General features: G+C 48.0%; 1 protein-coding gene across 1 annotated transcript; it reads left to right on the forward strand.

Annotated features, from left to right (window-relative positions):
• The first annotated feature begins 13,557 nt into the window (after positions 1-13,557).
• Positions 13,558-17,154, forward strand: FEZF2 (FEZ family zinc finger 2). Its single transcript, XM_088134797.1, has 4 exons — positions 13,558-14,451; positions 14,991-15,125; positions 15,293-15,425; positions 16,889-17,154. Exons 1-4 carry the CDS (start codon positions 13,558-13,560, stop codon positions 17,152-17,154), a joined length of 1,428 nt encoding a protein of 475 aa, XP_087990923.1.
• The last annotated feature ends 7,327 nt before the right edge of the window (positions 17,155-24,481 follow it).

Raw genomic sequence — 24,481 nt, forward strand, 5'->3', positions numbered from 1 at the left:
TAGCATGACCATAATTAATAGTAAAAGATTCTGATTTCTGTGAGAATGAAATGAGGAAATGATTTAAGACAAATCTACAATGTCAATAGGATTTAAGACAAATCTACAATTTATGAACTGAAGAGGTTTCAGTTCTTTGTGTCATATTTAAACTCTCATAATTAGACATAAATATAATACTTACCTGTATAAATATGTGTACCTAGTCATAATTTCATAATCTAAGCCTTGCTTTTTTAATTCATCATCCAAATAAGGAATAACCAGTCTCCTCCTCCATCCTTACTCTTTTTATGATTTTTATGTAATGAGCTCTTTGGATGAGACTCTAAATCTGCATTTACTGTATTAACACAAACTTTGTGGGAAGTGAAATGCAGAGATTACATGCAATCTTGCAGAAGCCCTCTGCCAGGATGAAAGTGGCTTGTGGGTCAAAACAAAGAAAAACACTGAGCAACAAATTAGACACAGGCAGCAGGCTAATATGTAGATCAAACTGATTAAATACACACAACAGTGGGATGGGAAAGCTCTAATCTGAACATGTCAGAAGATTAAGTCAACAACAGGTGCCAAGTACAAAAATAAGATTGTGGTTATATGGGAAGACACTGAAAGCTGAGAGATGGGCAAGAATTGCAAAAGGCAAGATTATTTTGCTGTGCCCATCATAGACACATTGGCTCATTTGCGATGCAAGAAAGACAGTCACTGAAATAAACAAACATGTTATGACTTATTTTTTTCTGACTGGAAGACAAGCCAGGTGGTAGGATTGAATCAGATTGACAAGAAGGTTGCTTTTTGTAACACATAAAGTTTATTGCTGAATTTGCGGTACATTCATAGTAGGATAGAGTGTTCAGACGGATTACTCCCTCTGTGATCCTTTTGTAGACCATTGCACGCTACTAATGATGGTTGTCACCATTCCAGGCTGCACTTGTGTATATCCAGACACAGTGACACTGCAGGCCACACCAGGAGCAGGAAGTCATGGTCAGATTACTGCACTTGGTTGGATTATCGTGACATGGCTGATTGCTGCAACAGGCGCTACACGGGGCTTCCTTTGAAGATAATTCAGAAGCTACAGCTGGTACAGAATACAACAACCAGATTACTAGCACGGGAAACCCATCCTTGCAGAATAACAGTTATGCTGCCAGGGGCTTTGTGGGGGAGGGGTTGTCAAAAAAAGGTCAGATGGCAGTGGTAACCATCTTGGGTGGAACTTCAGTTGTGCAATGATAGTCCCCATCTTGACTTTTTGAGCACTCCCCAGAGACAACCCTGTATACTGCAGTCACTGCACTGACTACTGGTTGGCTTCTGGGCCCAGTTCAAAGTGATGGCTGTAATTTATAAACCCTTATTTGGCATGGTATCAGGATATACTAATCCTTACCCAAAATGATTCTGCCTGCCTTGTGAGGTCAGGTAGGGAGGGTTTGCTTAAGGCCCCACATCATGAGAGGTCAAGAGAGTGTGGGCCAGTGAGTAGAGCCTCTCTGTGGTTCCCCAACCCTATGGAGCACCCCAGTAGCACACTTGGCCCTTTTGGTCTTGGCGTTCTGAAAAACACTGAACACTTGTTTTTTTCTGTAAGGTTTTTATAGATACATTTATGGTGATTTGGCAGACATTTTTAACTATGTTCAAGCTGATTTTTAGTGGGTTGATAAGTTAGTTATGTTGAGATGACTTTATGTTTTATAATATCCACTGCCCAGTCTTCTGAGTGGATGATATTTTTTAAAAAAAATTGTAAAATAACATGAACAAGTTGTAAAGTACATGAACAAGTGTGCTACATGAGGTAACATCAAGGCAACTGATAATGGAAGCAGCCCCAAAAAGAGCAAGAACATCTGATGGAGAAAAGAAGGAGCATAATCGAAAGAAACACAGAATGTCCAGACGTGGCCTACCAAAAAAGAAGTATAACATGATTCCAATCCCAAGGGGCTTCAGATACCACTTAAACACCATGAAGACTTTTAACTTGGCCACAAAAGCCCTACAAAACATGCCAGTAAATTGAACTTTTCAATGAGATACTGGGGTAGGGTAGGGTAGCGTAGCATAGAGTAGAGTAGAGTAGAGTGGTATAGAGTAGAGTAGAATGTTTAATATAAGGGAGTATTCACACTAGATGCATTTAATCATTTTAATATAATTTAATTAAATTTAAAGGTATTACATCAAATTAAAAAAATTAGCTAATTTCTAAATAAAAAGAACAGAATCTCAGATGCTCAGTGAAGATAACAAAATGCTAATGGGCAGCAACAAAAACAAAAAAGAGCTACTGAATTCAGACTTTTCCAACACCAACAATAAATGTGTGTTTCACCAGCAACCATGAAAACATGGCTGAAACAACAGGACTGAAGCTTGAAAATGATAGAAACACGATCAAGGAATAACCATTTCCTTTCAATGAGATTAAATCTCCAAGACAAGATGAACTACATACTATGAAATGGAAGGAACTTGCTGGAGTATTTATGTACAGGTAGTCCCCAGTTGAAGAATGAGTTCCATTCCCAAGGTCTGTCCTTAAGTTGAATTTGTATGTAAGCCAGAACAGTATTATTGTATAATATTGGGCAAGTAGTGTTGTGTATTTAAGTCGAACCATTGTGTATTTAACTTGAATCATTGTGTAATTAACTCAAATTTTACTACAATAGGCTCTGTTCTTAACTATAGGTCATCTGTAACCAGGCTGTTCTTAACCCGGGGACTCCCTGTATTACCTTTGAGAACAGGTGAAATGTCAGGTGATGACAGGAGAACAAATATTGCCCCACTTCTGACAGGAAAGAGGTCCAAGGAAGCTACAATTCAGTCAGCCTGACATCAATATCTCAGAAAGATTATAGAACAGATCATAAAGAGATTCATGTGTAAATACCTTTTAAAAATGCAGTAATTACCAGACGTTAGCGTGGATTGTCAGTCTTCAAACTAATATTGCCAAACAATAATATTTCCCCAGGCATTTGACTCAGTTGTGTGGAGTCACCTTTTGGTTGTTTTTATTATTGTGTTTGGTCCCCAGTTTATATTTTGCATTTTATAGTTATATATTGTGTATGTTTCAATGTTATGTGGTTCTCTTGGTTTATTGTGTTTTCCTGTTGTATGCCACCAGAGTCACATTGAGTTGGGTGGCCCTATAAATCTAATAAAGAAATAAATTCTCCTCCTCCTTGATTATTAATTTTCTGTTGGACATGCAACATACCTTAATTTCAACAAAAGATTTAACGAAGTACCCCACAGACCCAGTCTAATTAGCAAGTTACTTAAATGTAGACTAGGTGCCATGGCAAATGAACACATTACTGATTCAAAAAGAAAATTCACAAATGATTCCTCATTCTACTGGGGAGAGCAATAGCAGTACCACAAAGTTTAGTCCTGGACTCTCTACTCATCAGAATTTTAATTCATGACTTGATGGAGGTAATGCTTATTTTGAACAGGACACAAAATTGATACTAGCATAGGTACTGTATATCCTAGAAGACAGAAATACAGTTCAAACTGTCTTGATAGTTTAAAGCAATGGCTGAAAACAACAAGGAAATTTATCCAAGACAGATGCTAAAAAGCGACCTAAGCACAGATGCATGATGGCTTAGTAATTGTATCCTAGTAATAAAACTTGTGAAAAAGATCTTGAAACATAGTTGATTGAATCAGTATGAAGGGCCTGCAAAGAAGACAAGTATAATTTCAAGGCTGCGTCATCAGAGGTAATTTCCAAATTACAAGAAGTCATTGTTCCACTTCACTGGAACAATTTGGGATAACAACTTTATTTGGTCTGTCCCCACCTATGTTCTGTTGGGAGAAGGTGGAATAAGGACAAAAAGGAGGATTAGAGATCTAGAAACTAAGTTACACAAAGAGAGACTGAAGGAGTATGTTTATATTTGAGGAGGGGCGGAATATTGAAAAGGGATATGATAGCACTCTTCAAATACTTGAAAAGATGTCACATAGAAAAAAGGTCAAGATGGATTCTTCTTCTTGACAGGGAGCAGGACAGGAATAAAATATTTAAGTTACAAGAAGGCAAATCCTAATTGAATCGGAAAATGTCCTAACAGGAAATGCAGTTGGACAAAGAAATTAATTCCCCAGAAAGGTGGTAGGCTCTTCTTCCCCAGATGTGTCCAAGTGGAGCCTAGACAGACATCTGTTTGGGATACTTTAATCTGGATTCCTACAGGAAATAAGGGATTGGGTCTGATGGCCTAAATTGCAGTTTCCAACTTTATTATTCTGTTTTATTATTTTCTCCTTCTGCCAGGTTAAAAATAACTTTGGAATAACTTTTGGAGGTCTCTGTGAACTTACTTAGGGCTTCTAGAAGTCATGGACAGTCCTAGGACTTCAGGTCCTGCACACTTGGTGTAGGAATTTAGTTTCCATTCTTAGCTTTGAAGTTTTTGTCTTGAAAATGGATGTTAATGGCAGTGCCTGAGCTAACATTTTTTTTATTATTATAGCTTTGGTTTTCTTTTGCAATATAGTTGATCTTCTGTTTATAAGCAGCTTTGAATGTTTTTTGTAGAAAAGACAAAAGTGGTTAAGGCACCAGGCTAGAAAGCAGGAAGCTGTGAGTTCTAGTCCCACTTTAGGCATGAAAGCCAGCTGGGTGACTTTGGGCCGGTCACTCTCTCTCAGCCCAACTCACCTCACAGGGTTGTTGTTGTGGGGAAAATAGGAGGAAGAAGGAGTATTAGGTATGTTCACCATCTTGAGTTATTTATAAGAATAATAAAGGTGGGATAAAAGAATCTAAATCATGGACAGATTTCACTCACCATGTGAGCCTTAACATAATCTGTCTGGTTACAATGTAGTATGCTTTGGGAAGCCAGGCAATGTGACATGTAAATCAGGATTTATAGCTTAGCATGGTGTATGAACTCAATCAATTGTACTTTACTGAAGAAACCATGGTTTAAGATAATTATGGACCCATTCACTGAGTGGATAGCAAGTTCTTTTGCAGAGTCAAGATACACTTCACTTCCGGACCTTGCACGTGTCAGAAATTCTCTGTTTCTTAAACAATTGTAGGTAACGTTTAGAGATTGAACACCAATCTACACATAAAGTTTCAATCATTTGCCCTGTTCTCAGAATGGGAGCCTCTTGCCAAAGATAAGCTATTTTTGCTGATTGCTGCAATATGAAAAAAAATGTCCCTTTTGGAACAGGATCCTTGTGGAGAAGCTACAAATCCAGTTTTGGCTATAGGAAATGTTATTGATTCTGACCTGAAATGATTATGCTTAATGGTAAGCATTGAGCATGAAACTGAGCAAACTCAGGGAGGCAGTGAAGGACAGGAAGGCCTGGCGCAATAGGGTTCATGGGATCACGAAGAGTCGGACACGACTTAACGACTGAACAACAACAAAATGGTAAGCATAAGAGAGCCAGTTTGGTGTAGTGATGAAGGCATCAGGCTAGAAACCAGGAGGCCATGAGTTCTAGTCCTGCCTTGGGCATGAAGCCAGCTGGGTTACCTTGGGCCAGTCACTCTCTCTCAGCCCTAGGAAGGAGGCAATGGCAAGCCACTTCCACAAATCTTGCCAAGAAAACTGCAGAGTCTTGTCCAGGCAGTTGCCAGGAGTCAACACTGACTTGGAGGCACACACACTCCCACACACACTACGGGAGTAAGCATACTCCCATAGAAAGCAGGATCCTAAAGAGGGGGAGTTATGGATCCTCTAAGAAAGGATTGGGAATGACTGGACCAGCTGTTTGTGCTCATTTCTCAAAATGCTGCATTAAAAAATCTGTCAAGATCGTACTGGTGGCACGAGAGTGAGCAGAGGAAGGGCTGAAGAGAGAGATGATAGGCAGGAAAGGCTAAGATGACATTTGCCAGCTGAATTCCCTGCAGATTGGTTGGGCTGCATCTCATCATCACCCAGCTAGAATGGCAATACTAGTTTGGGGGTGATGGAAAAGATAACCCAGCACATCTTGGCGACAACAGCCAGGAAAGGCTGTGTTACTTTCTGCACTTGTTTCACAAGCCCTTTCCTGCATTGCATGGGAGAGCAAACTCTTTCTCCCTCAGAGGACTGAAGTGCTCCTTCTCCCGGGTAAACCAAGGGTCTTTCTTGATGTGACTAAAGCAGCTGGAGAAGGACCGCTCCAGAATGTGACAGATATACCCCAAGAGCATTGCAAGCCAGGGGTCGGTAGCTTAGATCACCCCGTAGCTCCCACCCCAGCCAGCAGTGGACGGAAAGAGCCCCCAGCTGGGTGGGACCGATGGGGGCAATCTGGGGGTGCTGAAAGGCCCCAGATCTCCTCGAGTCTTAGCCCTTTTAGCTTAATTAATATGGCCTAAATTAATCATGAGAGGAGATGCAGGTACAGTAACATCAATCCAGACTTAGTTCCTTTTTTCTGGATTGGGAAAAAATAGATGCAGGTAGAAAGCCAACACAACTAAACTTATAATAAGTGATGGCATAATTTTCCTACTGGCTCTCTCTGCTTCCAAAGATGCATGCATGGAACTGCCTTTTTTCTGGCACTTATTTGATTTATAGCAAGAGTTGTCTCCTGTCTTATCTTCAGGGACAATTGCTTGTAGTTTTCTTGGCACAATACAGAGGTGTTTTGCCATTGTTGTCTTCTGGGATAAAGCAATGTATTTTTTAAAAAATCCAGAGCACAGTATTGATGGTAGGGGAATGTCACTAAACTAACTTCTCCATGGCTTATACATTTATTAGCAGTCACAGGGGTAAGCCTACCTACCTTATTCTGCAGATTCCAACTGAGAAACTTTTGCTCCGCTATGCAAGCAGCTGCTAGAGATTACTAATTTCTACATATCAGCCTTTTCCCTCTTTCTCTTCCTTTCTGTTCCTCTTGATTGATAAAGAAGTCTTGTAAACCTCAAATTTGGACCTTCCTCGCTAAACCAGTGCTGTTCCCGCCCAGCTGTCGTGTCGCTGGAATCCCTCCAATCTCGGATGCCACCCCTTCCATGAGCAATCCTGTGAGAAAGTAAAGCACGTGACAGGTTCAGGGACTGGGCCTCTCTGGACACTTAGGCAAGCAGGTTCAACTATCTCAGAATGGGGTTTAAGAAACCGATGCGGGCGGGACGGGGGAGAGGAGGCCAAATGCAAACAATGGGAAGAGGTAAGGAGGAAGCCTCTTCCCTCACTGCCCTGCCCGGGCCATGCTGGTGGCAGCGAAGAGGTCCTCCCTCCCCGTCTTCTCCACCAGTGGATGAGCAAGGAGGAGAAGGAAAGAGAACACGACAAAGCGCCCCCCCCCCCCGCAGCTCCAGCTGGATTTGATCCACCAAGAACAGCGACGGAGAGAATTGCGGACTGGTCCGAGGACTAGGGTAGACGCTGAATGCCCTACGCGGGATTAAACCCACACCTTTTGGGAGTCCACAGGCAATGAAAACTCTTTTGCTTGCTTCCCCGAGTCACCTCTAAAAAGTCCCGAACTTCACTTTCCTTTCAAGCCAAAAATGAAGGGCCCGATTCTGCTTAACGCTGTCCAGATAAGTTGCGGGTCTCCCTCTACCCCGCTTTTTCGATCCTCTTCGGGGGGGTTTCCCCTCCTCCCCTTTTTTAGTATCTCCTGTTCTTTTTGTGTTTCCCCTTTTCTTGGCATTCGTTTTCTTTATAGCCCGAATAACTCCTGCTGCGTTCAGTGGCGTTTGGTCTCACGCGTGTAGGCATCGGACTTCCCTTTTTCCTGCCTGCCTACTTTCTTTCCGTGCCGCCGCCGCCGCCCTCCCGCCTGCTTGTCTTTCGCCCTGCCAGTGAGAAATGGCAACCTCCGAAAGTCGCTCCTGCCCCCCCCCCACAAACCCGCAGAACCGTTTGTAAGTATTCTTTGCGCGTAGAAAGCTTTCATCAGAAGATGCCGCTCTTTTTGCCAAAACGTTGTGCTTTACGGGTGGGGGACTGGCAGCTATTTTTGAAGAGCGAAGAATCGAAGAACTCACCACGATGAGACAGTAAAAGAACGAAAATGTACCTCGCGAGGAGGCGAAAGAGATTAACTTCCAGTCGAACTAAATTGACATAAAATTAATTATGAATCTTTCGAGGGTGATTTGTTTTAACCCCCACATCAAGTCCTTTCGGATACTTAAAGGTTGCGCACGTGTTAGATCCCGAAAGCGATGCTTCCCCAGGCATCCCGCCCCGTGCGGTTCCTGCTCGTAAGCTACAGGATGCGGGCAGCTGGAGCACCCCAGATTGGAGCATTGGTTCAAACGCAACGGTGCATCTGTCCCTCCTTCCCACCCAAACTTCGCCCTTCGTTGTCAGGATCCCCGATACCATTACTCGGGAGTAATAATTCATTAACGCTTCCCAAACTGTTCAAGCGGGTTCCGACGTGATTGAGTAAAAGGGCCCGAACTGAGTCTCGGCAGCCCATCAGATCTCTGAGTAGGGGGATCCTTGCGAGGGAGCGGGCGATCACTAGCAGTCGGGTCCAGACAAAGCAGAAGCGGAATGTCAGCTCAGACAAAGTTAAGTTTAATACAGGCGCTCTGGAGGAGGGGGCATTCGTGGGGGGGGGGGTCCTCAGCGCTGGAGAAGAAGATACGATTCTCCAGGCAGGCAAGCAGGATCAGCCGGCGACGCATCAAGGGAGGGACTGCAAAGCGTTGTTCGCTATCAGAGCTGAGCTGCAGGTGCTCCGGGAGAGAGACTAGCAGCCATGAAATCAAGATCAAGGAGGCCCTCCAGCCCCGACCGGAATCCGGATTAAAGCACCCTTGATGTCTAGGGAAAGGAAGCCCACCCCCAAGCTGAGTTATTGGTGCCCCAGCCAAACTTTAACTGACACTACAGGAAGGGAGAGTCCGGCCTAGGCCAGGGCGGAACTCAAGCCCATTTTTCCGTCTGTCCCGTGAAACCGGCAGAGGGAAAGGCTGAACCCTCTGTAAAGCGGATCTAAGTAATCCGGATGGGGAAGGAGGTTTAGAGTGCCCGTGGTGGAAGGAAAGCGAAGCCAGCCAGGCTGAGATGGGGCGGGGCGGCCTGGCCTGGCCTGGCCTGGCCTGGCGCGGGGGAGGCGGAGGGAGGGGAGCGCCTTCCCCAAGAGCCCCAGGGAGGTTTCAGGACCCTGCGGGGATGCGGCGCCGATGACCGGGCCCGCCAGCCGCACTCGGCGCTCCTCTTGCTTCGCTTCCCCTCGTTTACAGCAAATATTTGTTTGCACCCTTCGCTGGGACTGAAGTTAATGACTCAACGTGTTAGCGTGGAGTAATCGGGAGAAAAGTCCGCGCCATGTTTATTGTGTGGGTGAGCTGTCGAGCGGCGTTCGACGAAGCTGCAATTAGGGTTAGATCGAGATTAATTAACGTGCGAGCGGCGAGGTGTAAAAGGGGTCCCAACCCTCCACTCGGGATAAGCGGCGGGCGAAGGCGGGGGTGGGGGGGAGAGATTTGCGGCGGCTAATTAAACGCTTCGCCGAACGCGCTCCTCTCCTCCCCTCTCCTGCCGAAGTCCAAAGCCGCCGCCCGTTCCTCGCCCTGCAGGCCCCGAAGGAGCGGAGCGGAGGCGGCGGCGCTCGCAGACGGGCCGCGCCGGGAGCAGGCGCGAGCGGGGCAGCGGGAGGACTTGGGAAAAGAAGCTGCTGGAAGGAGCCGGGCCGGCGGAGGTCCGCCCTAGCTAGCCTGGGTTTCCCGGGGCCAGGGCCCGGGGTCGCTGGCGGCTTCTCTTCGGGTCCCGGGCCCGAGGGGATCGGCCTGCTCGGCCTGCCTTTTCGACGCCCATCCCCGGTTGGGGTTTCGGGTCCTCCTGCCGGCAGGCCCTAGATTGAGACTCACCCACTGAACAGGCTTCCTCCAAATGCCAGCCGTGGGCATCGGCCGAGAAGGCGTAGCGATTGGCGCCCCCGTGCCCGGAATTCCCCCTTCCATCTCTTAATCCCAGCCCCCAATTCTGCCTTCCGAGAATCACTCAGTTGGTGCCGTTCTCGCCTTTTCGCGGCCGCCCCATGAGCTTACGCTGCCCCCAACTTTAAGAGGCATTGCCTGGCTGCATTCAATGGGAAGGATCCTTCCCCATCGGCTGCTCGGGGCCCGGAAATCTTATTCTCCCGGCACTCCGAGGTTAGTATCCCGAAGAGAGGCCTGCCGGTCTCTGCCACGCTACGGACAGTCTCCTTTTTGCGGACCAGAACTCCAAAGCGCACTGCCCGAAGACTAATCTTGAAAGGATCCTTCGCCCCGGAACGTCTTTTCAGTCCCTGAATTAAACTAAACTCACAGGGCTTCAAACACTCAGATCGGCGCTTGGCTGCTAATCCCCACGAGCAGGAAGCATTTGCAATATGTAGCACGCTCCACAGTGCGGAGAGTGAGTATCTAGCAGAGATAATCCCGCATGCATGCCGGATCTCCGGAAGATAACCCTCCATGCCTCTGAGGAAATATAGTACAATTCCAGCCAGCTTGAGCAATGGCTGGGCATTCTGGGAGTTGTAGTCTGCATACCTAGCGATTGGGAAAGGCCATCTCAACCCTGATCGCCGCTCAGAGCTGCGATTCGGGCTGTCGCTTTAGAAATGGGGGCTCAGAAAGCAACGGAAATCTATTGCAAAACAGCTGAGAGCCTTGCAGGAAGTTCCCGATCTTTCTTTGCCCACCCCAAATCTTTTGTCTCAGGAGGGTGGCTGCTGAGATGTGATTTCTAAAAGTCGCCTTAGTGCCAGCACCCTGAGGTGCTTCACTTGGAAATGGGTCCCACCGACCACACTTTTAGATATCAGGCCCCAGAGAACCTCCAGCGGCTTATTCTCCACCCAGCCGCAAGACATCCATCTGGAAGGTCTTCTCGTGAGTAAGTCGGGCTTCTCGCACATCACCAGGCTAGCCTGCCCAAGACGCAGGACTGGAGGCGTGCAAGCGCTAACCTGAGACGGCGGCAGTTAGCTCAGCTGCTTGGGGAAAGCTCGATCGCTTCTTTCAGCGTCAACCATAAGGGCTAGAAACGTGGCTTTAAAAAGAGAGCAATCGAACGCTCACTGCAGTGGCAGTACAAATGGGGGTGGGGGTTGGGGGGTAGGATAGGGCTGATGTTGTATCCCGAGGAAGCTTGAGAGAACCAGACAGCTGTTCCTCCCATCTAGCACTCGGGGAGGGAGCCGAAGGGAGCAAACCGCTGAAGTGATTCCAGCTCGAACTACTAAAGTCCTCTGCTTTTTAAAACTTCGGGCAGATCCTATCCGCTCGGAGCGTCAGTCGCTCTTTTGAAAGGTGTTCAGGATTCGGGGACAAAACGGGGGAGGGGGAGGGGGAGGGGGAGGGGGGAACAGCAGGGCTCCCCCTTGCTCCTTTCTCTTCTCTCCCCCCAGAAGTTGGTGTTGTGATCGGTGCCTCCTCTCCAGGGGCTTGTTACGCTCCGCAGGTGAAAGCGGGAGACTGCAAACAGCCGCTCGATCCGGATGGCGGCCGGGCTTTGGCCACCTTTTGTTACCGCTACAAAAAGCGGAATTCCTCCGAAGTATCCTTCCTTTAAAAAAGCACCCGAAAAATTAAAAGAGAGAAAAAAGGAGGGCAGACGGTATTCAGGCCTTACTTTACCTACTGCGGAAGCCTCTTTTCCCCCCCCCCTTCCTTTCTCTCCCCCTCCCCTCACAATAATCCTTCTCTTTATTGTTGAAACAGAAAATCAGGTGCCACGCAGTGCTTTAGAGTCTCTCCTATTGAGGGAGGCTTGAGGCAGCTCTAAATCGCGGGGAGGGGGCTGAATTACCGAGAAACAGGGAGCCCCCACCCACTAGGTGGAACGTGGACAATCTCTCCCCTTCCCGCACATACAAACATACTCAAGTTTCTAGCTCTCTCTGTTTCTTCCCCCATCAGAGTTTTTCATGTCCGTTGATAATTGCAAACTTCCCTATTTGACGTTGAGAGAGAAAAAGGGGGGGAAAAACCTCACGAGCGTTATTAGGATTTTTTAAAGGGAAACAAATATCAAACACACACACACAAAGAAAGAACACAAGAAAAAAAAGGGGGGGTGCCAGTGTCCCGCCGCTCAGTCTCTATCTTGCACCTTGAGGAAAGGGGACCCTCCACCCCAGTGAAAACCCCATCTCGCCATCGAAATATCTTGGGCGTGTGTTTGTTTGTTTACTGTTTGTTTGTTTGCTGGTTTGACTGGATCCGTTCCTCTTTTGGCAAAAGCAGGTGGCCGGTCTATAGAAACGCAAGACTTTGGGCGCCCGCCTTCAACGGCGTTTAATTCGTATTTACCCCTCCAGGACCTAATTAAAGGAGCGGCTCTTGGTCGAGGCGCGCTCCAAAGCGGGGAGGCGGGCTGCCCGGTCCTAAATTGCGACTGGGTTTTCCCGATCGACTTCTTGCGAAGATCTGATGGAAAGACGCGCTGCCCCAATTGAACAAGGGGCAAGAATTCGACTCCTGAACCCTCGTTCCTCTTCTCTCCTCCTTTCCCACTTTTGGTTAAAATAAATACAGCTCCGCTCGCCGCTTCTGGGCGGCTTTTCTCGCCGCACGATTTGCTTGGCGCCCAACTTGCGAATCGCACTTTCCGTCTTAATTTGCCACATGCAAACGACTCTTCAGCGTTTGCAAGTCGCTCCCCCCTCCTCGACACCCCCTCCCCCCATCCCTTCTTCCCTTCCCTTTGGAAAGACTCTTGCACAAGAAATCCAGGGTGTGCCTTAAATTGGAAAGGGGGGGGGGAGTTCCTTTATTCTCCTCACCCCTCCCATCCGTCCAGACCTGGGCTGAACGTTTGGCTGGGAAAAGAAACCCTCGCCCGCTTTCTTCCTCCCTCTCGCTTCCCGCCTGCCTGCACGGTGGCCAAAATCTCGTGTCACTCGGCTTGAAGTGACTTCATGTGATGTCAGCTTGAAATGCCAGAGACGTTCGGGAAGATGCTTGCTCTCCAGGTCTGACCGTGCGGCCACACTGCGGGGCTTGGATGCGTCGGGCAAAGGTAACTCGCCCCAGGCCAGGCTCCCCCTCCTTTCTCCTTCCGCCTCACCGTCTCTCGGGGTCACGCCATCACTCTTAAGCGAAAGAGGTCGGGGGGTAGGCTGGGGTGGGGAGCCCGCCTCCCTTTCTATTCCTCCCCCACCCCCCGCCCCCGCAAAAACCCAGGCCAGGTCATCTCCGCTCCACACGGAAAGGCTGCGGAGTTTGCCGGAGACTTTTTCTGGCGCGCGCTCTGCTGAATGAGCAGCGGTCTGTTCCCCCTGCGCGCAGTCGGTTCATTTGAATGTAAATGGGAGGAGGAGATGCCGGGATGGGGGAATGAGCGAGAGAAAGAAAGAAAGAAAGAAAGAAAACAGGCGCTTATTAAATTGATTTGTCCGCAATACTGAGCTGCGGGCCAAGCCGAATCGGGCTTGACTTCTCCGCTTTTTCATCTTCCCGGTTATTCGTCTTGTTGCTCTCGGTGCCTGTGAATTTTATGGGCGACCTGCGGCTGCTGATCCCCACCTTTGCTGTCCTTCCCCTTCTTTCCCGTTCTCCGCGTAGAGATGGCCTCGTCGGCTTCGCTGGAGACGGTCATGCCTTCCGCCTGCATCCGGACCGGAGCCGCCAACCCCGCCAAGAGCCTGGCCTTCTCCATCGAGCGGATCATGGCCAAGGGCTCGGAACCCCACCACAAACCAGCCGCTGCCGCCGCCTTCGAGGCGAGGCCGAGCGAGTCTCCCGCCAAGAAGCTGCTAAGCCTCTGCTCGCCCCTGCCCGGCGTGATCCCGGTCCAGCCGCTGCCCGCCTACGAGGTGCCCTCCAAGGCGCTCCTCAACTACTCGGAGCTCTGGAAAGGGAGCTTGCGGCACTGCGGCGCGGCGGCGCTGGGCGGCTCGACGGGAGCCTTCTGCAAGAGCAGCTGCGGCGCGTGCTGCAAAGGGGAGCTCCCGCCTCCACCGCCCCTGGGCCAAGCCGCCTTGCCGCCCGCCGGCCGGGTGATCAAGCCCCAGGTCATCCACCAGACTCTGGCCCTGCCGGCCAATGGATCTAGCCTCTACTACTTCAACTGCCTGGATTCTTCTTCCTACCACCCGTCGGAGATCCTCCAGGGCCAGCTCTTCGCCTCCGGCCTCCTGCATTCCCCGAGCCCGGTCGCTGCCGCCGCCGCCGCCGCCGCCGCCCTGTCCGCGCACCAGAAACTCTTCCTGTTGGAAAATGCCAAGCTGGCCGCCTTGGCCCCGCCGGAGAAGTTTCCCAACCCCCAGTACCCCCACAAGGAGCGCCTCCCGGGGCAGCTGGACCAGGTGATGAAGGAGAACTCCAGCCTGGCCGGCGACAGGCCCAGCGGGAAAGCCCACCACGCCAAGCTGGGCGGCGGGTCAGGAGCGGGAGGCGGCGGAGGCGGCACCTCGGCCGACGGAAAGCCCAAAAACTTCACCTGCGAAGTGTGCGGCAAGGTACGGGGCGTTTTCCTCGGCTTAATGGGAAGAGAGGGCCATCCCTAGGCTTCTCCATCACTCCTGTTGTGACCCACACTAGCCATTCTTAATTATTACGCGGTTGTGCTGAGAACTGAATTGGGGCTGTTCGCGCAGGGCTCTTACATTGATCCGCCAGGCCATCCTGTGCAAAACCTCGTTTCAAACTCCCCCCACCCCGCAACGCCCCGCGCGCGCGCACACTCCTCGTCCGGGCCACCTTGCAGTCTTCGGCGGACTGGCGGTTTATAAATCGCCAAATAGGATAAACAAACAAATCTCTGCGCTCCCAGCTGGGTCGCCTAAGGCTGGCACCCCCGGCCTCGCAGTAACGTTCCTGGTCCCGTTTTACAGGGGGTGGGAGGCGGCCCCGAGGTTAAGGCGAAGAGATCGTGGTCCAGAGGGCATTAAAACGAAACCTTTCAGCCGCCTTCGGGCTGGCCGGTTTAGGGCGTCTAAACGTGGCGAGAGCCCCGCTGTTGGGCCTAAAAAGTTCCCTGCCTTGTCTTTCTCTGTAGGTGTTCAACGCCCATTATAACCTAACCCGGCACATGCCTGTTCACACCGGAGCCAGGCCCTTCGTGTGCAAAGTTTGTGGGAAAGGCTTCCGCCAGGCCAGCACGCTCTGTAGGCATAAAATCATCCATACGCAGGTACGCTGGGTCTTCGAAGAGATACCCGTCCGATGGGTGTGTATTTCCGTTTCCTTAAAAAAGGAAGGGAAATTGGGTAAGTGCCACGCTTTCTCGGCGATGGCCTCGAAGGCAAAAACGTGATGAGTAATTTTAGAGCAGCCGCTAATTGTCCTTTCCATCAACAGGAAAAACCCCACAAGTGTAATCAATGTGGGAAAGCCTTCAATAGGAGTTCCACGTTAAACACTCACATTAGGATCCATGCCGGGTACAAGCCATTCGTGTGTGAATTTTGTGGCAAAGGATTTCATCAAAAAGGTATTTGGACCAGGCGGTGTTTTTGACCTCTGCGTGTGCATCTGTTCATTTAAATCACGGATGAGATAATCTGGGGGGTGGGGTGGAAATTACCATTCTTTTTCGAAAGGAAAACCAGATTGCCTTCGCACCTTGCATTTTCTTAACTGGAAGAAGCAAATTCGTTCTTGGAGAACATCAAGTTAAAAACGGGAGAGCGGTGTGTATGGGGGGAGAATAGAAGAATGTTGGGGAAAGAATTTCCCCCCGGTTCTAAGCGTCTGATCAAGTTTCTGCTGCCAGTCGGGACGAAGGCTCTTAGCAGAACGTCGCGATCCTTCGGCATACATAGAATCTTGCGGGTCTCCTGCATTCCAAAAAGTGGCGGCGGAATTGAGCGGACTTTGAGGCTACCAGGAGGTGACCCCTCAAACGTCCTGGGGGGAGGGGGGCTTCCCCTGGGCTGCAACGAAAGACTAGTTCAGTCCTGTCACTTGTCATTAAAACCTGTTAAAGTGAATTCAGTCCTCTTAGGGCACAATCCAGCCAGAATGAAAGCACTTCGAAAGATCATGACAACGACAGCAGCTCCTTTGATGTCAGTGGGAAAGTAAAACCCATGTTTCCGCGCATCCCGGTTAAATCAAGCAGATGTCAAAGTGCTGAACTTGGGCTGGATCGTGTCCTTCGCCTGAAATTGAACCGGCAGACCCTGACTTTTTCGAAGGGCGCCGCTGGAAGAAGCTCGCCGGCGGCTTTGCTGTTTTTGTTTTCCTTCGCCATTCCCAAACTCCATATAGTCTCCTAAACGGGAGGAGTTTGGGAAAATAAACTTCCGAAAGAGCCGAGCACGATTACTCCCTCGAGGTGTCGCGTCCCGGTCCCCCCCTCGCCGGTTCTCATCCAGGTTCTCCCATTTGCTCTGGGTCAGGACGCTGACCCGGCCTCTAATTTTTTAATTCGTTAGTGGCATCGCGGCGTGGCCGTGACACAGATTGAGTGTGACAACTCCTTGGCTGTCCCTTGCAGGACACTTTCTAATGAAGTCGTGCAAGAGAAGCGCTTGCTGCAACGCCGGGAAACCGCGCCCAAGAAAGCGGGGCGGGGGGAGCCGCCGCCGGCACAGGCGCCGAGCTCGCAGGCCATTTGCATCTTCAGAGCCGCGGACGTCTCTGATATGTCCTCCCTTACCTCCGGAGGGAAAGAGGACAGCCGGCGAATTAAAGACCCAGGGGCTGACTTGGCTCGTTTGAACCTGGGTTTTTGATTGCTTCCTTCCTTGCTTGCTTTCTGGTGCGGCCCCAGCAGCTTGGTTCAGGGTCTCGCGCGAACCCGGAGAAGCGGTCAGCTCAGGAGCCAAGCGAAAGGTCTCCGGAGGCTCGTGAAAGGAAAGGCCGCCCCTCCTTCTTGAAACGATTCTGCCGCTTTCCAACCTTTCTCTCTCTCTCTCCCTCCCTCCCTCCCTCCCTCCCTCCCTCCGACAGGGAACTACAAAAACCACAAGCTGACCCACAGCGGCGAGAAGCAGTACAAGTGCAGCGTCTGCAGCAAAGCCTTCCACCAGATTTACAACTTAACCTTCCACATGCACACGCACAACGACAAGAAGCCATTCACGTGCCTCACCTGCGGCAAAGGCTTCTGCCGGAACTTTGATTTAAAGAAGCACGTGCGGAAGCTGCACGACCCGGCCGCCGCCGCCGCCGTGGTGCCTTCTGCCAAAGAGCTCTCTAGGACCGGACCAAGCTAAAAATGCCGGAGCGCAGCACGCGCGCTCGGCCGGCGGGCGGGCGGTGGTCTTGCTCGGCTCGCCAAGACTTGGAGCGATCGAAAGGCCGGGGAAGGCCACAAACAAAGCCGAGGGAAGGACCGGGTTTTTGGTATGCGTGTTTAAAAAAAATGATATATATATATATGTGTGTATGTGTGTGTGTGTATGCATATGTACACACGCGCGCGCGCACATATATACATATATACATATATACATATATATATATATATATATATATATATATATATATATATATATATACATATCCTTGCGAGAAGGAAGGAAGGGGAAAAAAACAATTTAATACTCCGTTGCTGCTAAGGATTCCAGGAGTGTTTCCAGGACTGTAAAGACAAAACACACCGGCCGACTGGTTAACAAAATATGTATATAGAGGACTGTAAAATTAAATTTTAATGTCCACTCGATTAATTAAGGAATATATCATCTACGAGGCAATAAAAATCGCTTAATGTGAGTCGTATTTCCGGGTCCACCCTTGAGCTACATTTGCTAAAGAAATAATACAGTTCTGGTTCCAATTTAGTATTACATTATTAGTAGTAGTAGTATAAGTAGGGGAAGAATCTGAAGGCTACTCCCCTGCCCCTAAGGCCTGGAAAAAATCATCTCTGCGTGTCCAGGACTCTCTTCCCGCCACCCCCGGCTCCCCTTTCAGTAGAAGGTTTTGTCCCAAGAAGGATGTCCACAAAAGAGGAGTTGAGTTTCCGAAGCAGTCGAGTGACCTGGAGTTCGTGTGTAAACCAGACCGATTCGGAGCGGAAGGATGAAGAGGAGTGACTGTGCGAGGCCGGGCCAGAGGGTTCCCAGCAGAGGGTGGGACTAGGAGAAGCCTCCTCCCTCCCCACCACCATCGGGGACTTTTGAGGAGGAGGGGGCTTCTTCAGCCCTTTCTGCAGTGATGCCCCCCCCCTTCCCAGGCTGGTCTATTGAATGGGGCGCTTTCGGACCTCATCTTAAAGAAGCCGAAGTAAGGGGGGATTGGTGAACCGAGACGGCAGGCGAGAAACGAGGAGCGAAAGAACCACTTCTCCCGCCGCTCCAAAGCGCCTGGTTGGGCCCGGCCTCTCTCCCTGTCTCGGGCAGTACCAGCGCGTCGGGGCAAGGGCAGGCGGAGGCCCATCCCAGCGGCGGCCAGGACGTCTCCCCGGCTAGGGATTCCGGATAAACCAACCGCACATGCTGCCTTAGCAGTCTGTTTTTGCGGGGGGGGGGACGTTGGCGAAAGAGAGAGAGACTTTGCAGCCTCTCCATGCTTGCCTTAGTCCCCTCTTAATTAGGGGAAATAGGAATAGCCCGATTTATTTACTTACTCATTTGTTAAAGTACAGAGGAAGTCTGACATTCCGGCTTCAAGCAGATCACCGACGGCAACCTGCGAATGCGAAATCGGGGCCGTCCCTCTCCCCCCCCCCCCCCCGGCGTCTGCCACTAACACCCACCACTAGTTCCTTCCTGGGTGGGTGGGTGGGTTGCGGGGGGACTGTGTTTTTATTTTTATTTTCTCATTGCCGGGTTAGAAAAGAAACAGCTTCTCAGCTCGATGGCTTCTTTCCATCCATGGTTGGGGAGCGGTAACAGGGTTGGGGGGAGGACGGGAGACGGTTATTCTTTAAAGTAGATCTTCATCTCGAAATCGGAAGCTATAATATGCCCCCTTCTGGTCTCCCTCAATTAAGTCCTTTTTTCTAAAAAGCGATTTCTCTGAATGTCGTTGTTGCCATCATCGCCATCATCATCGTCGTCCAGGTCGTTTTAATCCCCGAACGCCAAGGAAGCGATCTCATGCTTGCTTTCCGAGTAATGACCCAAATTAAGAGAGGAAACACAGACCCTCCAAACCTATTATATTAATCATGTAATCATCCGCAGCAGGCTCCAGAAATTTTCATTAAAAAAAAAAAAATCAAGAGCTTGGGTTAAGGAAAGAAGGTTGCTTGGCTGCCTCCTGCTTCTCGCCAAGCCTCCTAATGCGTTGATGTCTATTCTGCCCACAAGATCAGCGCCCGGCGCCCACGCAGTCCCTGCCGCTCCTGCCTGGCGGCCAAGGAAAAGCGGGAATTAAGCCGGACACCCTGGTGTCTGGGGACAACGTCGTCGGGACTGTTCAGCTTTCCTCTGCTTAATTGAGTGGTTAAATGCTGAGAAGCGACCACGTTTAACGGAGGACCGTTCCGAGCTAGGAGCGGGCAAGGCCGCTTCTCTCCGGCTCCTTCGGCGGCTGCAGGCGGCCGCGTTGGCCACGGAGGGAAAGTAAGTTTGAAGGGGGGTTGTGAAGGTCTGTTCAACTGCCAGGAATCCGATGCAAAACTACGCCAGTCAGACAAGTCCAAGGGAGCACAACTGAAACCGAACGCAAATAACGACACCCCCACCCCAAGTTTAAAGAGGGGGAAAAAAATCCAACGCCTAGTTATAAAGTTTGGTTAAGAGAAAGGAAACCCTATGAGTTGTGAATGAAAATGCCCACCAGGGAAATAACCTGCAAGCAACTCTGTCTATCTTTCTCTCTGCCTCTTCGCTCATTTCCAGGCCTTCAATTTATGTTATCATTTTCAAGCTAAAAAGCCTGAACCCCAAGGCTTCAGGTCCAGCAACATTATTTTCACCTCCTGTTCTTACTTACTATTTCTCTTTTACTACAGCTTTTTGTTCCCATTAATATCTCATTTCCAAAATTAAATATCCCCAGTATCACCTCCTTCATAACTAATCTCATTCGCCTTAATTTCTCATCCATTTCTCGTTCATTGGCAATCATCATTTACAGGCAATCAGAGCTTTCAAAACTTTTCCTCAAACTCTTCAATGCCAGCCTCACAGGGCACCACAGATGAAGAAAATAACTGTTTCTTCTGAGTTCTTTCAGTTGTTTCTGGGGAGGGGGGCGGTGATACCTCTACTGCTTGTTTTCTCGCTATGTAATCCAGCTATGTAAACTGCTTTGCGCCGGAAGGAAACTTTCATGACCTTTATTTACGATGGCGATGATCTTTTGCATGTTTCTACAGGGACGTGCATTGATCCTGTCTTGAATCAAATATCAAGTGGATGTAAAAATCCCCGGTTTAGGGAGGGAAGGAGGGATGGATGGATGGATGGATGGATGGATGGATGGATGGATGGATGGATGATTTTTTTTTCTTAATTTGCTCATCTGATTGGTCATATAATAGATAACTGATCACTATTCAGCCTTGTGAGGGAGCATAATGACCGAATTCCCTCCCCCAAAGAGCTGCTTTTCCAGGCTCTTCTTAGGAGAGGGCAAAACTTTAAACTGGATCCGCTGTTTTAAAGGCATCACTTGTACTCAGGCTGTTCTAACGTTGCTTCCATTATTGCATATATTATGTGACCTTGCTGGAAACTGCTGTTAATGTGGCAATGGACAATAGAGATCTGGTTGAGCAGAGAAAATAATGGCAACAACTCCAGATCAGGGTAGACAACAAGAACAGTAAGATCAGCAGGACTCTCCATCCTGAAAACGTTTAAGAACGGCAGGTTTAGATCTAAACGGCATGGTTAGAATCCCTCCCCAGATATAACCCAAAGGAAAACACGTATAGGGGGCTTATAGGGCACCCCAGTCTGATTCATGGGGTCCCATCAGTAATAACTCTGCCTCTGGAATGCTATCTTTGCCTCTGGCTCTGCTTGATGGGCTTCAGAATTCTAGTTAAAAACATGAAGTCCATCTCTCAGAAAGCTGCAGTCTATCCTCCTTTCCTCAAGATGTTTGCCCTGCTCTTTAATTATCGGTTTTCTAAAAGTCAGTTCAAGATTGTTTTGGGCAGAATGCATCAATAAGAACTGTATTCCTACCTCGTCAACTATTCTATATCTGCTTCTTGTTCAAATGGTCAACAGGGATAAATTTGAGTGGCAGTTTAAGAATCTGTGATGTCATGAGATGCAATAAAATAAAACAGGCAGCCACAAGAAGCAGGGCAGAAAAAGGAGAGATTAGGCACAATACACCAGATATTTCTTAATGACATTAACTTCCAGAAAGAGAACCGTTTCCTGTTCAAAGTAGCCTTTGATCTCTTCATAAGAATGGTTTAGAGCCTTGCAACTCATTCCTTGTACCAATTCAAATCTCTGCTATCAACTGTTACCATACCTGCACTTTAAGTAAATGAGGAAAAGAAAGTACTTTGTTTCCCAAAAGAAAAGAAAAAATCTGAAGTTTAATTTGATAGATTGTGCTCTTGGAATTGTGTTTAAGGATATATGGACCCAAATCTTTATTTTTGTTATCCAACATGCTATTCTGAATATATCTACTCTAAAGTAAGTTGCATTTAATTTAATGGGACTTGTTCCTTGTCAGTGTACGGGGAGCTGTTCCCCATCTGTTCCTTGTAGCAGACACAGTCAGTAACTTCTTATTAGTGATAATCAGAATACAGTTTATTATCTTTTTCTAAAGATACTAATTTTAAATAGAGAAACAGCCCCTCAAAATCATATGCACTCATCCAGATAGATTACAATTTACACTATCATGCAAAATACTTATTGAACGCTTTCAGCTTGTTCACCTTAGAGTACAGCTTCTATGAATTTTCTGTTTTGATTCCTCAAGGATGCTCAGTTCTTTATACTGGGAATGAAGGACCTGTGACCCTCTAAACATTAGTGAATGATAGTTTCCAGTATTCTTCATCCTTAAACAAGCGGGCTGAGGCTGCTAGGAATTGTACTTTATTTATTTGTTCATTTATGCAATTACTAAAGTCGCCTATCTTAATCCAGGTAACTAGCTAGGACTGTTTAGTTACCATATGCTTAATTACCATATCTAGGCTGCAAAACCCCAGATGACCAGTAGACTGCAGTAAGGAGTTAGACTTTTCTCTGTTTCGCTGATGCCCTCTAGTGGTTGTTTAGGTCTTTGCAGCCCAGCTATATACCCCAAGTTTGACAACAACTCTACATTTACCTTTACCTTGAAAGTCTTGAAAATCTTGAAAGGATTTCAATTTTGACGTTTTTACAGTAAACCCCTCTCCAACAAATTTGTTAGTCAGTGCATTATATATCTACATGGGTGTATATATTGTGAGATGTGTTTTGTGTATCTGTGTGTGTGTGTGTGTGTGTGTGTGTGTGTGTGTAAAATACAATATATATGCATTTTATTTATACAGGATTTTAGAAAACATCTTCCTGTGGGTATTTTTTACTCTGCAAAAGGAACTCTCATGATCCCGTGGATTATTTTAAGGGACAAAGTGCCAGTTTCTATGCAGTCCTCAGTATAAAAATATGGATTTTTATCAGAACAACAAGCCTAGCTCAGTGGCAAAATTCCCATTAACTGCAATAAAGCCAGAGTATTGCGTCTGGAAAGTTGGCTGACAATTTGGAAGCTTGCATTTGGAAACCTTTTAGAGTTCCAAGAGGTGCTACTCCAGCAAATTCTGCTTCATGACGGTCTGAAGAAGGATAACTCATTCTGTGTTTTTTAACACCAAGTCCTTGTCTCTGTTACACCTGGTAAGGTGATATTTCACATGGGGCTGTAATTGCAGAAGCTCAGACTGAATTGCAGACACTTCAGTCACAATAGGAGAGATCAGGCCACAGTGCCTGCCTACCTCATCACACTGAGCAACAACTGGAGAAAGTGGGATATTTTAATCATGCATATTCTAGTTTGAGCACATTATAGTTCCATATATAGGAGATATCTCCAGAATGTGTTCATGGCTCATACACAGTCTTAGATACTCTTCTAGGCTAGGGAATGGAAAGGTTTCTTCTCTTGTGATTTGCAATACCATGGTTGAGACTGGTTGGAATCTGGACTGGAGATAAAAGAGCCTGAGCTGAAAGGCTGGACAGAGCCAGAACCGAAAGAGTGCAAACTTGGCGAAGGGAACTGAGGGCCATGTAAAACTAGACATTATTAACAGCTATTAACCTATCCTTCATTTTGCCCCCAGGTTAGTGTCCCAGCTGACCTCTTTAAAAGGTCCTTTGAATACTAACTTAAAAATTAAATAGAAAACTGGCATATTGAAAAGGAAAACACCAGCTTTCCAGCAGTGCCTTTGCCTCTGTTCCCAAATCCCACTGGAATGGTTGAGATCATCCCTGTGGCATTTTGTGACTGTCCATACTCACTTGGCCAGTCATTTTACGAGCCAGTCATTTTACGAGCAAGCAAGTCTCCCCTAGCCACCACTCTGGGAGTGCATCCACTACATCTTCTCAAAACTTCAACTGGGCTCCCAGCTCCAAAAGGCTACCTACTTGTAGCCAAAGTGAGGTCTTCATCTGATTCTCAGGCTATTCCTTTTACATTCTTGCTGCAGACTTTTCCACTGAAATGCCCAAGCACTTTACAATGAACATACAAAATTGTCTTTTACCAAATCTGACCACTGGTCCAGTTGTCCAGCTCTCCACTGTCAGGTGCATAAGCAATCTCCTGGACCTTGGAGGAAACATGTTATGCCATCTTATGTTGAACTGTATTAGCACGGATGGAAGTTCCTTATCCTCAGTCCATGTGTGATTGGATAAGTTTTGCATTCTGGATGTGAGGTCTTAATGGAGTCTGGAAGGTAACATTAATGGATCAGATGGTCATGTTCATTATGGCATTCCTGCTGCTTTCAGAGGTCCTCCAGCTCCTTCTGGCTTGATTACTTCTTATCCTAAAGAACTGAACCTTAAGAAATCCAGATGTCTGGGAGTGCTGTATATGTTAATACCACAACATGGGCCACAGTGCACCGAGGGAAGCAGAAGTAAACATGGATAATCCATCCCTTGTGTTTTCTGTATCATTCTATAAGGCCAAGCTTAGCTAATAGCTAATAATAGTGTGATGCAGAGGCAACTATTTCCAATTTTCTCCAGTGGAAATATACGTCCATTTGTACATTCTCCCAGGCTGATGGATGGACAATTAAGAGATTTAGACCTAAGTGCCTTCCCAGATGTGAAAGCAAGACTAGACTTTTGACTGCTTGAATGGTGTGTGTTTGTATATATGTGTGTCTGGAAGGGGAGCAGGATTCTGAAATTTACATTGACTTTGAAGCAGGATTTCAGAAGAGGTCTCAGATCGTCTGTCTTCCTTTTTTTAGCTCAGAATCTGTAGAAAACTTGAAAGATACTATTATTTGGGAAAATACTGCTGAAACCCGTATGTGTCTATTCTGATATAAGTCCTGTTCATTCTCAAGGTGCACATCTGGAGGGCAACCCTATTGAGGAAGGGGACATAAGCCCCTGGTCCATAAGGAAACTCCAGGTTCCA

This window comes from Python bivittatus, unplaced genomic scaffold, assembly GCF_059951505.1.
Source record: "Python bivittatus isolate LINGU-HERP-01145 unplaced genomic scaffold, Pbiv_v1 ctg000080_np1212, whole genome shotgun sequence".
NCBI classification, from domain to species: Eukaryota; Metazoa; Chordata; class Lepidosauria; order Squamata; family Pythonidae; genus Python; species Python bivittatus.

Bases quoted from the DNA above. Each gene is read 5' to 3' on its own strand.
- FEZF2 (XM_088134797.1), top strand. From the start codon at position 13,558: ATGGCCTCGTCGGCTTCGCTGGAGACGGTCATGCCTTCCGCCTGCATC. The intron at 14,452-14,990 runs GTACGGGGCGTT...CTTTCTCTGTAG, and splicing joins CCTGCGAAGTGTGCGGCAAG to GTGTTCAACGCCCATTATAA. The intron at 15,126-15,292 runs GTACGCTGGGTC...TTCCATCAACAG, and splicing joins ATAAAATCATCCATACGCAG to GAAAAACCCCACAAGTGTAA.